Raw genomic sequence first — 13,887 nt, forward strand, 5'->3', positions numbered from 1 at the left:
TGCAATTAAATACTGCCAAGATTTATACTTAGTTCATGACATTGATTCTTTTGACTTTGTGTGTTTAATATGTGAGTAAATATCTGTTTTGTCTAAATTATTATAGATGCTGTTTATGTTGGGATGTTTGATCATCGCCATGTCAATGCAACTTGATCGAAGAGGCTTATGGAATATGTTGGGACCGTCCCTGTTTGCTCTTATAACTATGGTAGCAGCTTGGGTGAGAGAAATTACAAGCTTTATTTTCCATGCATATATTAAATCCTCATATTAATAATACTTTTTATAGCATTCTGTATGTACTACTTTGTGTCATATTTCAGTGTTTTAACATAATTCTAAATAACAAAATATTGTCCCTTATTATTTTCTCATATTAGTTTGTGCTTCAGATTCATATATGTACACTTTTAGATAATGTGTTAAGGGCAGTAGATAAAAAAGAAACTTTGGAGAATACTCCAAAGAAGCAGACTGGTAAGGAGCAAGCAGAAGAAGAGCGTTAAGCAAGTCACAATACCAGGGCATAAACCAGGAACTGCCCTAATGAGGACTACAACAGTAACAACTAAAAAGTTTAGTATGAATTAAGTAAGCAATTACCATTTTTATAAAGTTCAGTTGAAAGGATTGTGCACTGTGTCACACACACAATAGAAACAGCTGTGCTATTTTTGTCTCACTCTTACTCAAGCTCTGAAGTAAGGAGACTTCTGTAATGTTGTCTCCTCTAGGTTCCACAGGTACTCCTGACTCTTATTTAAAAAAAATTTGATTCAATTAAATAAGATAAAGTTAGCCCTGATTGTCAGTCTGCTATGAGAACTTAGTGTCTCTCCTTGTCTATTAGAGATATTAACAGTATTTCTAAGAAAGCTGAAAAATAGTGATTAATCTTTGCTAATAGTGAATACAACATTGTTATGTCTTATTTTTCAGACATATCGTGGTGTCAAGCGGCGTCACTGCTATCCATCTTCATGGAAGCGCTGGGTCTTTTTTCTCATCCCTGGTTTAGCAACAGCAATCATTGGATTGTGTGTATATGTATTTGCAGAGACTGACGACAACTATTACTACACACACAGCTTATGGCACATAATGGTGGCTACCAGTGCAGCTTTTCTTCTCCCACCACGGGACAAACATAGAAAACCATGGGGCTTGTCCCAAAGGTTTTTCTGCAGGTATCAAATTTGTAACAATGAACGGGAAGAATTGTACACTGTTACATAGAAAATAAAGATGCAGTATTTTTATTAGGGTTCCCTTTGAGTTTTTGAGAAACACTACAGCTTCCAAAATGTCTGGTTACTACTAAAGATATTCAAATCAGTAACATAAACAAAAGTGCAAATAAAATACATTTTTGATACTGTATGTATTAATTTGTATTATGTAGACTCAAAAAGACTGTTAAAAAAAAAAAAAAAGAAATGAAAATACAGGATTTCATGACAATAATAACATTCCTTGTGAAGCATGTACATATGTAGTGTTAATGCAAGAAGGAGACATTTGGGTTAGGAAAGGTCTGTGCTATTTCCAAAAGATAGTGTTAGTTTGAATACTTTTCCTTTTGTGTGCAAAAAGTAGTTGAGAATTTCTTTAGCAGTTAATAATAGTCATTAACATTTTAGTAAGGGTTTTTAGAAGAGTGTGGCTAGAACTTGAAAATTTAATGGTACAATTAAGGTAGGGTGCCTTTATAGATATTTAAATTACATTGTGCAGGGAAAAGTGAATGGGAGATGCCCCTTTGATGTAAGCACTTGCAATCGAGAGTTGTACTTTTACACAAATTATACCTTGAAAGTTGTACCTTGACAAATTTATAATAGATTAGAATGATTCTAGGGTAGTGTTAGTTTAAAGATGGGATCAGAAAATTAATACTGCATCTTTAGTTTACAACAATTGTTTTCCTTGTATATATGTATTATATTGTTCTCGGATTGAGTTATAGCTATAGTAGTATTTCTAATTTTGCATTATAAGAATGTCCTTAATGAATATGGCACTGGAAAATTGTGACTTCATCAGTGTCATGTTGTCATATTTTGACGCAAATAATTTGTTATGTATGAAGACTATTAAACTTAGACTTTCCCAAAGCTTTATTGATATGCAGCATACCCGCACTAGACTGAAAATTTTAAGACTGTACAGGATTTATCAAGAAGCCTTATGTTTGATGCCATACATATACTATACATCTCACATGCAGAGAGGGATACTTTCTTTTAAAAAGCACACTTACTTGTTCATTACTGTTCAGATGATCTAAATGTAAATTTTGAATAGTTTGTGTTCCTTTTAGTTTATTTAAATGCGATGGGCTGGTGCCCCATCCAGGGATTGTTCTTGCTTTGTTCTGGTTGCTTGTTGGGATAGGCTCTATCTGCCCTGCAACCCTGTTCTAGATAATGGGGCATGGATGGAGTGCAAGGAGACACTAATATTGGCTTGTTGAAAGCGAAGTGTTTATTTTTAGGATGAAAAAATATAATGTTATGAAGACCTTCTAAATAATTAAAGCTATTGTTTGAGTGGTAAAATTTTAAAACGTCCGCTTGATCAGTTTTTATGATTTCTCTTTGCATTAGAGGTTTTCTTTTTATTTTGTGTCGCCATCAATTCATATCACTGTACCAGCTGCTCCTTTCCAAAATAGTACAGTATACAGAACTAATGCCCTTACTGCTTTTTAATACTGTACTTGCTAAATAGCATGTGAGAATGTAGCCAGATACGTACTCTGTTTAAATGAGAGATTGAAATTAAAGTCAGAAATACCTAACTACCCCACATAAGTGACACAACACATTGGGATGTTGTTTGAGGAGAATCTCTGAACATGATGCAGTCATTTCATAGTGTTGAAGTACACAGCTGAAGGTTTCACAAACCACATTAATTTATGAAGTTAATTAGCATTTGTATTCAAAAATTAAAGAAGTCTACCAAAATGAGTCCTAAATATGTCACCTTTTAAATATCTTATCAGAGCACAAAAGTTCAGAAGCAGGAGGATTTCACCAGTCAACTACTGATCTACCAATCAAATGAAATGAATGATTGGAACAAAACTGATTGGAACAAAACTAGAACAATTTCTGAAAAGGAGCTTTTTAGAGTTGAGTTTGTTTTTGTCTGATCAGTTTGGATTGGAAATTAGTTTTTAATGTTGGTAAATGTACATCTTGTGGTGTTTTAATTAGGTTTATTGCAGATACAATGTTAATATTTTTTTATCATTATTCAGAATGGTGTCTGTTGTTTCTTCCCATGGCTTGTTGTATACTGCTTGTAGCCAGAAAGTTACCCTAAACAAATGCTAGTTGTGTGCATTTGCTTGTGAATTATTGACACACAAAACTTAATAATTTATTCCTATATGTGACTGTATGAATGGGTTGTTATTTCAAGTACAGGTTCAGGTAATACTCAGATCATCACATGCAAGTAAGAATGTCACATACTCTGTACGACCGTATAAACCTAACTTAATATATACACTGATGTGTCTCACTTTAAGTTGTTACATATATTTATTACATAAAAATGGAAATGAAAAGATATTATAGCATAGCCACTTTAAAACAGTGCAAAATAACTGTGATGTCACCTTAGTAAGTTGGTCAAAACTAACACAATGATTAAGTCATCACCCACCACTTATTATTTATTTGACAAGTATCATTGTTCATTTATATCAAACTTATTTTCTATTCAGAAGCATTTCAAGCCTAATTATTATTTTAGATCTGTTTGCAAATTCAGTTGCAGTTATGTTAAATATTATATTTATGTTAAAACATTTTATGTAAAGTATACAAATATATTTCGAAATTTAGGAAACTTTAAAAGCTTGCAATAGTTTTTACATACACTAGTGTTTCTTTTCCCTGAAATATACATCCCTCCAGAAAAACATGCTTAGTACGTTTTAGTTTTTTCACTGCCATTGTAAGCATGTTCAGTGATTTACATGCCATTTTGATTTGGTTGGTAACTCCAAACTTTCACAAGCCTCTATGGAAAGTATTGCAGCAGTTACTGTTAATATGACTGGAATTTATTATTTTTACTCAGGATTTATACTCTTGTCTTCCCTTTCAGCATTAATATTATAGACTGGATTGAAAGAGGGGAAAAAAGTCAATGATATTGATAATTAACTTTTTCAGTGCAATAAAAGGAGCTGCTTGTTTGCTTGCTTTTGAAGAACTTAGTGTCATAAGTTACCATTACTGACAAATTAAAAAAAGCAAAACAGAAAGTTGAAATTTTAAGGGAAAATTTGTTCTCTTTATATATAGGTTAAAGTGTACTGTACAGTAAATTGTACTGTATATGGCTTTGCCATTCCATTTCAAAGTTACTTTTGGCACCTGTCTTAAAATGGTATTTATCTTTTGCTTAGATCAGTTATGCCTTTACCAACATCCAGATGACTATCGAAAAGCCAGTTCCATAGTACAGGTATTTGCATTTATATATAGATTTATCTTGACTAAATGTAGATGGATACATTCATCTGAAAACTAGTCTTACCATTTTTTGTCTCTCGCGGCCAGCTGCTTAACAAACCTGATTTGATTCTTCCTACCATACTGGCTGAGCAGCAGACCTGTAAGTATGCTTTAGCTTTAACTGAAAAAAAAATGGAAGCAAGGTCAAATTGCTTCCATTAAGCTAGTCTATCTTGATGAATCGCACATTGAAAACTAGTCAAATTTGCTGTTTTTTTTTGGTTACCTGAAATGTCTGGAGTGATCACTTTCACTCTCGCAGTGCTATATATTTCATGATTCATAGGCAATACAAAAACAAAAGTGAAATTCTACTTCATATTAAAATGATACCAGTTTTGAGTTTTTTGTTTCAAGAAGCAGATTTGGTTTGCGTGAAGGATGTTTTAGAAAGACTGAAGTCTCACATTAAATTCGATAGATAAACTTAACATGCATAATAACATTTCATTCAGCAAGTGTTCATGTGGTTAAAATATCAAGCTGTTACAGTAAAATGAAAGTTAATACAACATAAGCTGTCACCCCTGACCATGAAGAACATTACCTATGTAGAACACAGGTTAAGTCTACAGCTATCTATTAAGGAAAACATAATCAAGAGTGTCAGCAACAGCTTGGTTTTGTTTTAACATTTAAACACTTGACATTGCTAAAGATTATGTTTGACATATTTTGAAGTTTATGCACTTTATCAATATTGCTGCTTATGGGGTTAGATATGTAAATTATTTTTTCTTTATCAAAATTATGCAATTGTAAGGAAGTTAACAGTTGTTAAATATACACATTTTTTGATAAGTATAAACATTTTATTACCCATCTTTAATAGATATCATACTGTAGGTTATAATGACACTTAAAAAACACAAAATATTCATTAATTTTTTTTTAATAGTTTTACTTAAGCTTTACTAGCAGTTGAGGCCAAAATAAGACTGGAATAGTGTGGACATTTACCCTAAATCGTTATTTTTAAAATGTAGTTTATTTTGTATTAAAATTTAATCAGTATGTATTTGTGGTAAATCTTTTAGAAGTGTATTTCTGCCATAGGACAGTATGGTAGAGTAATACCCAATCCATTTAACAGGTATGAATGAATGGGAATGAATTTGGGTTCATTGTATGTTTATTTATTTTTTATTTCTCTTTTGTAAATGAGTCCACGATATCTGAATGTCAGAACACTGTTGAAACACCAAAGACCAATAGGTCAGGAATTCAGGATTCTGTTATACTGGTCTTAAAAAGTGGCCAGTGAACTCCTATTACCTCTACTGTTGGCTTTAAATCTAAATAAGATTTGTTCCTTTGTCTTAAACCATACAGTTTAACATTTCTATGTGATGTGTTATATTTTGCACCATAGCTATTTTGGCTAGCTAAGATTATGTTTTTAAACTGCTTTAATTTTGAAAAGACTGTGTATAATCTTTTGTAAAGCAGTATAAAAGTTTACGATCTGTGCAAATCTCCTTGTATGTAATTTCACAATTTTATATTTGTATGGATTAACATATACATTTTTGCAGTTGCACTACTATGTTTTTTCCCAAGGCATGTATAAAGATAGACAATTTTGAATTTTAACATTTAAATTACAAACCTTTTTCTTTGTTTATCTATTGACCTGATTGACAGCAGCTTTTGAATGTGGTATATCAAGAAAATATTTGCAATGGTTTTTTGAGTGGTGCACTTAAATTAAGCTCTTATTAAAAATACCAAATATATTGTTAGAAAGGGTGCCTCTGGTGTACCCTTGAGTCTTTTGTTATTTTCTTAATGTACAAAGCCAGAGCCTGCAACAGGCAAGATATCTGTCAGAATTTCAATGTAGGACTAAAATTGTGTAAAGGATCAGCTGTAACAAGGCCTCCAACAATATTTGTTCCCCTGCTAAGGAGTCGTTTTACATTACAAAAACAAAGGTACCAGAATGATGCAGATTAAATTCGTTCATAATGAAAAATGCATTTATGTTACAATTGTTAATTTGACATCAAATTATGCTCGGAATAACTGCATAGCCTGTCTGTACTCCCAGGAAACTAGACATTGGCCAGTTGAAGAAAGAGTGCAAAGAAGGTATCTACTGTGTAACAAATTTGATCAATTTATTTCTGTGGCATTAGGAGACTGCTGTATTCATATTTACCTTCATGGAAAAAAAGATTTTTGTATTTCATGCACAGTCTCTATCAGAATACAGTATATAAAATTGAAGTTTGAAAATTAACAAAGTAATATTTTTATGAAGTAAAATAATTTTAGAGCTTATGTTATAGAACATTATTTAGGTGTTTGATAACCTTAAATGTATATTATATTTTTAAGTTTTTTGTTATACATGTAGTTTTTGTGTTTATCATTTTTTCATGTTTCTTTCAGTTACTTTTGTGTAATGATTCTAAAAGAAGTGTCAAACATCTAAATTAAATGTTTGTGGTTTGTTGTCTCTAGAGTTTATTAGTACACTTTATTTGTATGTGTCTTGCTAAGATTGGACGTGCTTTCCAGTGTCCTGCAAGGACTATAGTTTATCATTGTAGATTTATTGGTCATGGTTTAGTTGTCCATTATAAGCAGCTATTAACAGTCTACATGTTATACAATATATAAGCCATTTTAACAAAAACAATGAAAAATGTCAGCAACCTATTTCTTGAGCCTTTTTACACTTAGTGATAATTTATGTACCATTAACAGTATAGTTGTTAAAAAAATAACAGTCTATAAAAAATAGATACTTTTTTAATAGATGATTTGTAATGGATACCTAAACTAAAGTGTGACCAATTTGTTTTTCTTAGGGTGATTCAAAAAGATGTACAAACACTTACGTAGCTGGTTGTTTCAACATTAGTGTCAGTGTGGCATACGGCATTACTTGTGCACACTAAATTAAACTTTTTTTTTCAGTTTTTTAAGAAGTGTATTAAAATAAAATGTGTGTATATCTTTTTGTGTCACATTATATTGTCTTGTTGTTTTTTTTTTTGTTTGTTTCTTGTAACAAGAAACATTTTTGATTTTTTTTTTTTGTAATGTTTTCAGTTTCAGTAAACCACCTACTTGCAAGATGTTATACTGTATGCTCATTCTAAATACTCTGCACATGCTACATATGGGGAAAACATCTAAAACTGGTGCTGTATTCTGTCGATTTGCTCATGGAAAACTGTATTTTCATAGATAAATAAGCAATATTATCAGTTGTGATTGATGCTGTTTAAACTAATTGCAATATTGTATAATACAGATTTATTTGATAAAATTTAGTTTAAGGTAAATTGCCATTTAATTATATGATTTGTGAAGATGATACAACTGCTATTATGCCAGAGTATTTTTAATTTAAGGACAGTTTTTGTAATATTTTTATAATATGTATATGTTTAAGTTGAATTAATTTCTGTATATTTTGGTGGGGAAAATTCACTTAATAATGGGTAATATATTGTAAATCAATAGAAAAAATAAACAATTTTCCAGATTTATGTGTTGTTTTTTTTCTATACAAAATTAATATTTTTTATTTTTGTGGCATATTTACTGTGGAAGCTATTTTTAAAATCACTTCTTCTTTAAAACTTAGACATCAAAATTTTGAAGATTATAGTAGGTTCTAGTATGTTCTGTGTGTCTTCCATTCTGAACAACATACCCAGTGCAGCTGAAGAATTAAAGAAGCTTGGATTTATTAAACAAAGGTGGCAGAGTAATGGGAATCCTCATTTCTTGCAGCATTAAAACCTTTTGATCCATGGTGAATTTTAAAACCCTATCAAATATACACTTTTAATATCAAGATAATGATTAAAAACTCACTTGCCCTAAGTTCCTTTGTGAGGCTTCTCAAAGTACTCTAAATTTGTCTTGTAAGGTTGTGTTCACTGACATAACACACTACGTGATCCTTTTTATTTATCCTTTTCTGCTCTGAAGTTCCTGAATATTGATTTTTTTTCCCATGACTGACAATACAGTACAGTTTAATTTGGCTCCTGCCTTAAACATGCTGTTATTTCACAATTTTACAGCTATTACTTCACTCGGGAAATTTCCAACATGGCCTTTCACTTTGTATGAGAACTGAGCAAGATATTCTAATCATTATTATAATGGTACTATTCCGTTTCTTTTGAGATGTCTTCATTATGTAAACCTTTGCTTGATACTAATCACTGATATAAAGGAGCTGCTTCTCTTAAGTATAACTCTTGTCACTTGTCATGTTAAATAATAAACTAATAATAAAGTAGCTAATGTAATTATTATGCATATACTATTTCTCTACTTATTAGCATTTGGTAACCAAGTAAGCCTATGCTTTCTATAGATTAAACTTGTATTTGTGCAATTTTTTCTGGCCCAAATTTAACAACTTATTTGTGCTTATGAATGTACTGTATGTGATTTATATTTTGTTCATGTATTTTAATACACATTATTAGTAGTCTTCATTTCCAAAAACTGGATCCCAGTAAAATTATTAACAAAGATAACACAAGAAGGCCTTTGAAAAATGTTTGTATTTTTGTTGCGTGATCATTAGCAGAGAATGATCCAACAAAAGCTATTACAAAAAACATGTGTGAAAACTTTCAGGGTTAGGAAAACATCTGTCAAGATCTAAGTACAGTAGTCTATCCTGTTATGAATTTCTGGGTTGATACAATAAAGAAACTGGGAATTAGGTGTGTTTAATAAGGAGAGATTACCAATAGAAGGAAAATAGTAGTAGTAGAGCTTTATTGTCATCCTAACAATATACTTACAGTACACAGTGGGACGAAATATTGTCCTCCAGAGTCAAAAGGTGCAGTACACAAGATATACAGTAATCCCTCCTCCATCGCGGGGGTTGCGTTCCAGAGCCACCCGCGAAATAAGAAAATCCGCGAAGTAGAAACCATATGTTTATATGGTTATTTTTATATTGTCATGCTTGGGTCACAGATTTGTGCAGAAACACAGGAAGTTGTAGAGAGACAGGAACGTTATTCAAACACTGCAAACAAACATTTGTCTCTTTTTCAAAAGTTTAAACTGTGCTCCATGACAAGACAGAGATGTCAGTTCTGTCTCACAATTAAAAGAATGCAAACATATCTTCCTCTTCAAAGCAGTGTGCGTCAGGAGCACAGGCTGTGAGAAGCAGAGGAAAGCAAACAAATCAATAGGGCTGTTTGGCTTTTAAGTATGCGAAGCACCGCGGCACAAAGCTGTTGAAGGCGGCAGCTCACACCCCCTCCGTCAGGAGCAGAGAGAGAGAGAGAAAAACAAAGTCAAAAATCAATACGTGCCCTTTGAGCTTTTAAGTATGTGAAGCACCGTGCAGCATGTCGCTTCACGAAGCAGCTGTACACAGAAGGTAGCAACGTGAAGATAATCTTTCAGCATTTTTAGACGAGCATCCGTATCGTCTAGGTGTGCGAACAGCCCCCCTGCTCACACCCCCTACGTCAGGATCAGAGAAAGTCAGCGCAAGAGAGACAGAGAAAAGTAAGTTGGGTAGCTTCTCAGCCATCTGCCAATAGCGTCCCTTGTATGAAATCAACTGGGCAAACCAACTGAGGAAGCATGTACCAGAAATTAAAAGACCCATTGTCCTCAGAAATCCGCGAACCAGCAAAAAATCCTAGATATATATTTAAATATGCTTACATATAAAATCCGCGATAGAGTGAAGCCGCGAAAGGCGAAGCGCGATATAGCGAGGGATCACTGTGTATATATATATATATATATATATATATATATATAAAAAACTAAAAAAACATACACAGTATTAAGTAATATTATGTAATCCAGAGAGAGTGTGGAGTAAAGAGTCCAGTGTGGAGGAGGGCAGCATGGTGTTCAGGAGACGGACTGCTTGGGGAAAGAAACTATTGCACAATCTTGCAGACCTGCTCCTGATGCTGCAGAGTCGTCTTCCAGATGGAAGAGGAGTAAACAGTTGGTGGGAGGGGTGGTGGGGGTCAGCCATGATGCTAGTGGCTTTATGAAGGCAGCGTGAGGTGTAGATCTGCAGACTGGGTAGAGAGCTGCCAATGATTGTCCTCACAGGTGGCGCAGTGGTAGTGCTGCTGCTTTGCAGTAAGGAGACTGTGGAAGATTGTGGGTTCGCTTCCCGGTTCCTCCCTGTGTGGATAGCGCTTTGAGTACTGAGAAAAGCGCTATATAAATGTAATGAATTTTTATTTATTTAATGATGCACTCAGCAGTCCGCACAATCCTCTGAAGGGCTTTGCGGTCGAAGGCATGGCAGTTTCCATACCAGACTGTAATACAGCTGGTCAGGACGCTCTCTATGGTGCCTCTGTAGAAGGTGGTAAGTATGGGTTTAGGGAGGTGCACCTTCTTCAGTCGCCGCAGGAAGTAAAGACGCTGCTGGGCTCTTTTTGTAAGATAGTTGGTGTTTTTGGTCCAGGACAGGTCCTCTGTGATATGAACACCTATGAACTTGGTGCTCTTCACTCTCTCTACTGTGACGCCATCAATGTTGAGTGGGAGATGGACAGCCTTTGTCTTCCTGAAGTCAACAATCAACTCTTTTGTCTTTTCAACATTAAGAGACAGATTATTGTCTTTACACCAAAGTGCCAACCGTTCCACCTCTTCTCTGTACGCCGCATCATCGTCGTTCTCAATGAGTCCCACTACTGTAGTGTCATCGGCGAACTTGATAATGTGGTTTGTGTCAGAGTTGGAGGTGCAATCATGGGTCAACAGCGTGAAGAGTAGCGGGCTCAACACACAACCCTGGGGGGCACCTGTGCTCAGTGTGATGGTGTTAGATCTTTTATTCCCAATCTGTACTGTTTGAGGTCTTTCAGTGAGAAAGTCCAGAATCCAGTTGCAGGTGGAGGTGTTGAGTCCGAGCAGATCCAGCTTACTGATCAGCTGCCTGGGAATGATAGTATTGAATGCTGAGCTGAAATCAATGAACAGCATTCTTACATGTGCATTGCGGTGATCCAGATGTGACAGGATCAGGTGGAATACCATTGAAATTGCATCGTCAATTGCATCGTCAGTTGAAGCCAGACTTTAGTGTGTAACAAAAATATTCTCTTCGGAATTTTTTTTTTTTTTTTTTGAAAAGTAGCTTACAAATTTATATTTTAAACTTACTTAGTACACCAGGCAGTCTGAAATCAAATCTTTTATAAAACATTTTCAGTGCATTATACAGCATAATTAGATCAAATTTCAATAGTCCAGGTAAGGGAATGTGCATAAAATGTAGTATTTTTAGATATGTTTCTGTTACAGTTTAATGGATTAATTTGTCAATAATATAACATGTTATCCTCAATATATTTTTAATGTAATATTTGTATAATGCAGTAAACTTTACTATAGTGATTAATATAGTAGAAGTACAGCATGCTTAGGCTAAAATCTGCTTTAAACTGAAAAAATATTTTCAACAAATTGATGGAGTAATTGAGTCATTTAATTATATAGCATAATAATTCATCCTTATTTCAGGTTATATATTGGAGAAATGTTTTTTTTTTTTTTGAATGGGGAAAATATTTTTGCTTGAAATTGTGAGGAATGAAAGGCTTTCAGAGAAAACTATAAATATGAACCTGAATATAAGCAAGTATTGAAGAATGTTTTAACAGAATTAGTTTTGTTAAGTGTTCTGCAGTTGTATGTTAAGAAAAAAACCCCAGCAGAGCCAAGATTGCTACAAATTTGCTTATTACATCTGTAGGTAAAACCTAATTTTAAATATGGGCTGTACCAATATAATGGTTGGATTGGCAGTGCATATTGTAGGTTATGTTGGGTGAGTGCTTAATATCTCCAAAAGACAAATATTACAATAACTTACAATAAATAACTCAGTACTGAATCTTACATTTTCGTGGCAGTAAAAACTTTGGAAATGTTTCTTTTAAAATTCTTAAGTGATCTTTAGTACCAGAAAAAGTGGTTACCCCTGCCTAATTTTTAGTATGTCCGGATTGAGTGCTTTCTGAGAAAGTATGATTTAAGTCTTTGTGTCGTGTATGATATCTTCAGAAGCAAAACTGCATCCCTGACATCATATTCATGTTTGCTGCAGTTTCCAGCATTTAAGGCTTAAAGTATGCAGCAGTTTCTACCATTATTTGCTTTTTCTGCTAGTTTTTTGCTTGTTAATACAAATGGTAAGTAACGCATCAGTTCTTATTAGTATCCCCTTATATGGTCTTACAAGTTGTGAGGTTTTGTTTTAGAACACCCTTGGTTTATACAAATACATCTATAAGACCCCTTAATATTTTTATTTGGCTTTGCATTTTTTTAAGACTTGATTACATTACTATGTATAGCTTCATTTAGTGAGTCACAATTGTTAAATGTTCATTCTAAAACTAGCTTCAGTATTTTTAATATTTCCTATAAGTGCTACTTATATAAGTTTATAGTGGTAATTTGTTACATTATTAAGTGGTGATGCAGTGCCAAGCTTTTTCTACCTCACAACAATTCTGTTAACAAATCCCAGACTGGATATTGTTCCTCTTCTCTATTCTCCTCACACATCCCCAACAAATTTATTTAGTTTAATGGTGACTATGTTTGTTTGCTGTTTAGAGGCGAGTGTGTTTTTCTATGGACTAATACCCTATTCAGGTTTGGTTCCTGTCTTCTACATATTGTTGCATGTTAAGGCTTAAGCCCAGTAATGAAGCAAGAAGGTTGGGGAAAATTAATGATATTTGTCAAAAACTGTACAAGTGACTTTGTAAAAGTAAATGCAGAAGATCTAATAACTTATATATACATTTTTCAATATTAGGGATGCCTTTCTTGGAGATTAATGTGTACCATACAATTTTTTTTTCAATGCCCAATTAATGAAAGTGACACAAGCTCCTAGAGATAATTCAATTGAATCTCAATTGAAAGTAGGAGAAAAAGCAACGTTTTAAACTATGAACAGGATTAATGTTTCATTCTCTAGATAACAACTTTCATGATGACCCTATAAAACTATAGGTATAGTAATTCTTCCAAGGAGATATTACAAGCAGGAGAAATGTTTAAAAATTATTGTATGTGGATTGTGTCAAAAACTGTTACCTAAAGCCATCCCACTTCATAATTATCATTTGTTTTATTTGGTTAGTGGAACATGTAGATTTTTAAAATAATTTTTCTTTTAATATTTTTTTTCTTAGATTTAGTTTATGAGTGGCTTCCTGTTGACCCATCTTCTCAAGATCTCCACATGTATTGGTGGTATGGGAGTATCAGTCTGTTTCGTTTTCAAATTCCAGAGGATACCTTGCAGGCAAACATTAGCTTGGATTTCATCTTTGCCAATAAACAGTAC

General features: G+C 33.4%; 1 protein-coding gene across 6 annotated transcripts in view; it reads left to right on the forward strand.

Annotated features, from left to right (window-relative positions):
• Window positions 1-13,824, forward strand: part of pgap6 (post-glycosylphosphatidylinositol attachment to proteins 6) — a 32,410-nt gene extending 18,586 nt beyond the window's left edge. Inside the window, exons 12-16 of one of the 6 annotated variants that reach the window (XR_007936175.1) lie at window positions 107-223; window positions 943-1,190; window positions 4,430-4,488; window positions 4,584-4,638; window positions 13,733-13,824. Coding sequence is in view for 3 of the 6 variants with exons in the window: in XM_051933400.1 (XP_051789360.1) it covers window positions 107-223; window positions 943-1,239 (414 nt within the window). In the remaining 3 variants the exon portion in view is untranslated. Of the gene's footprint in view, window positions 1-106; window positions 224-942; window positions 8,041-13,732 lie in introns of those variants that run through there. The other 5 variants (XR_007936174.1, XM_028814370.2, XR_007936173.1 and 2 more) reach the window with 5 other exon arrangements.
• Window positions 13,825-13,887: the final 63 nt, after the last annotated feature.

The sequence above is a fragment of the Erpetoichthys calabaricus genome, chromosome 11, assembly GCF_900747795.2.
Source record: "Erpetoichthys calabaricus chromosome 11, fErpCal1.3, whole genome shotgun sequence".
Lineage (NCBI taxonomy): Eukaryota > Metazoa > Chordata > Cladistia > Polypteriformes > Polypteridae > Erpetoichthys > Erpetoichthys calabaricus.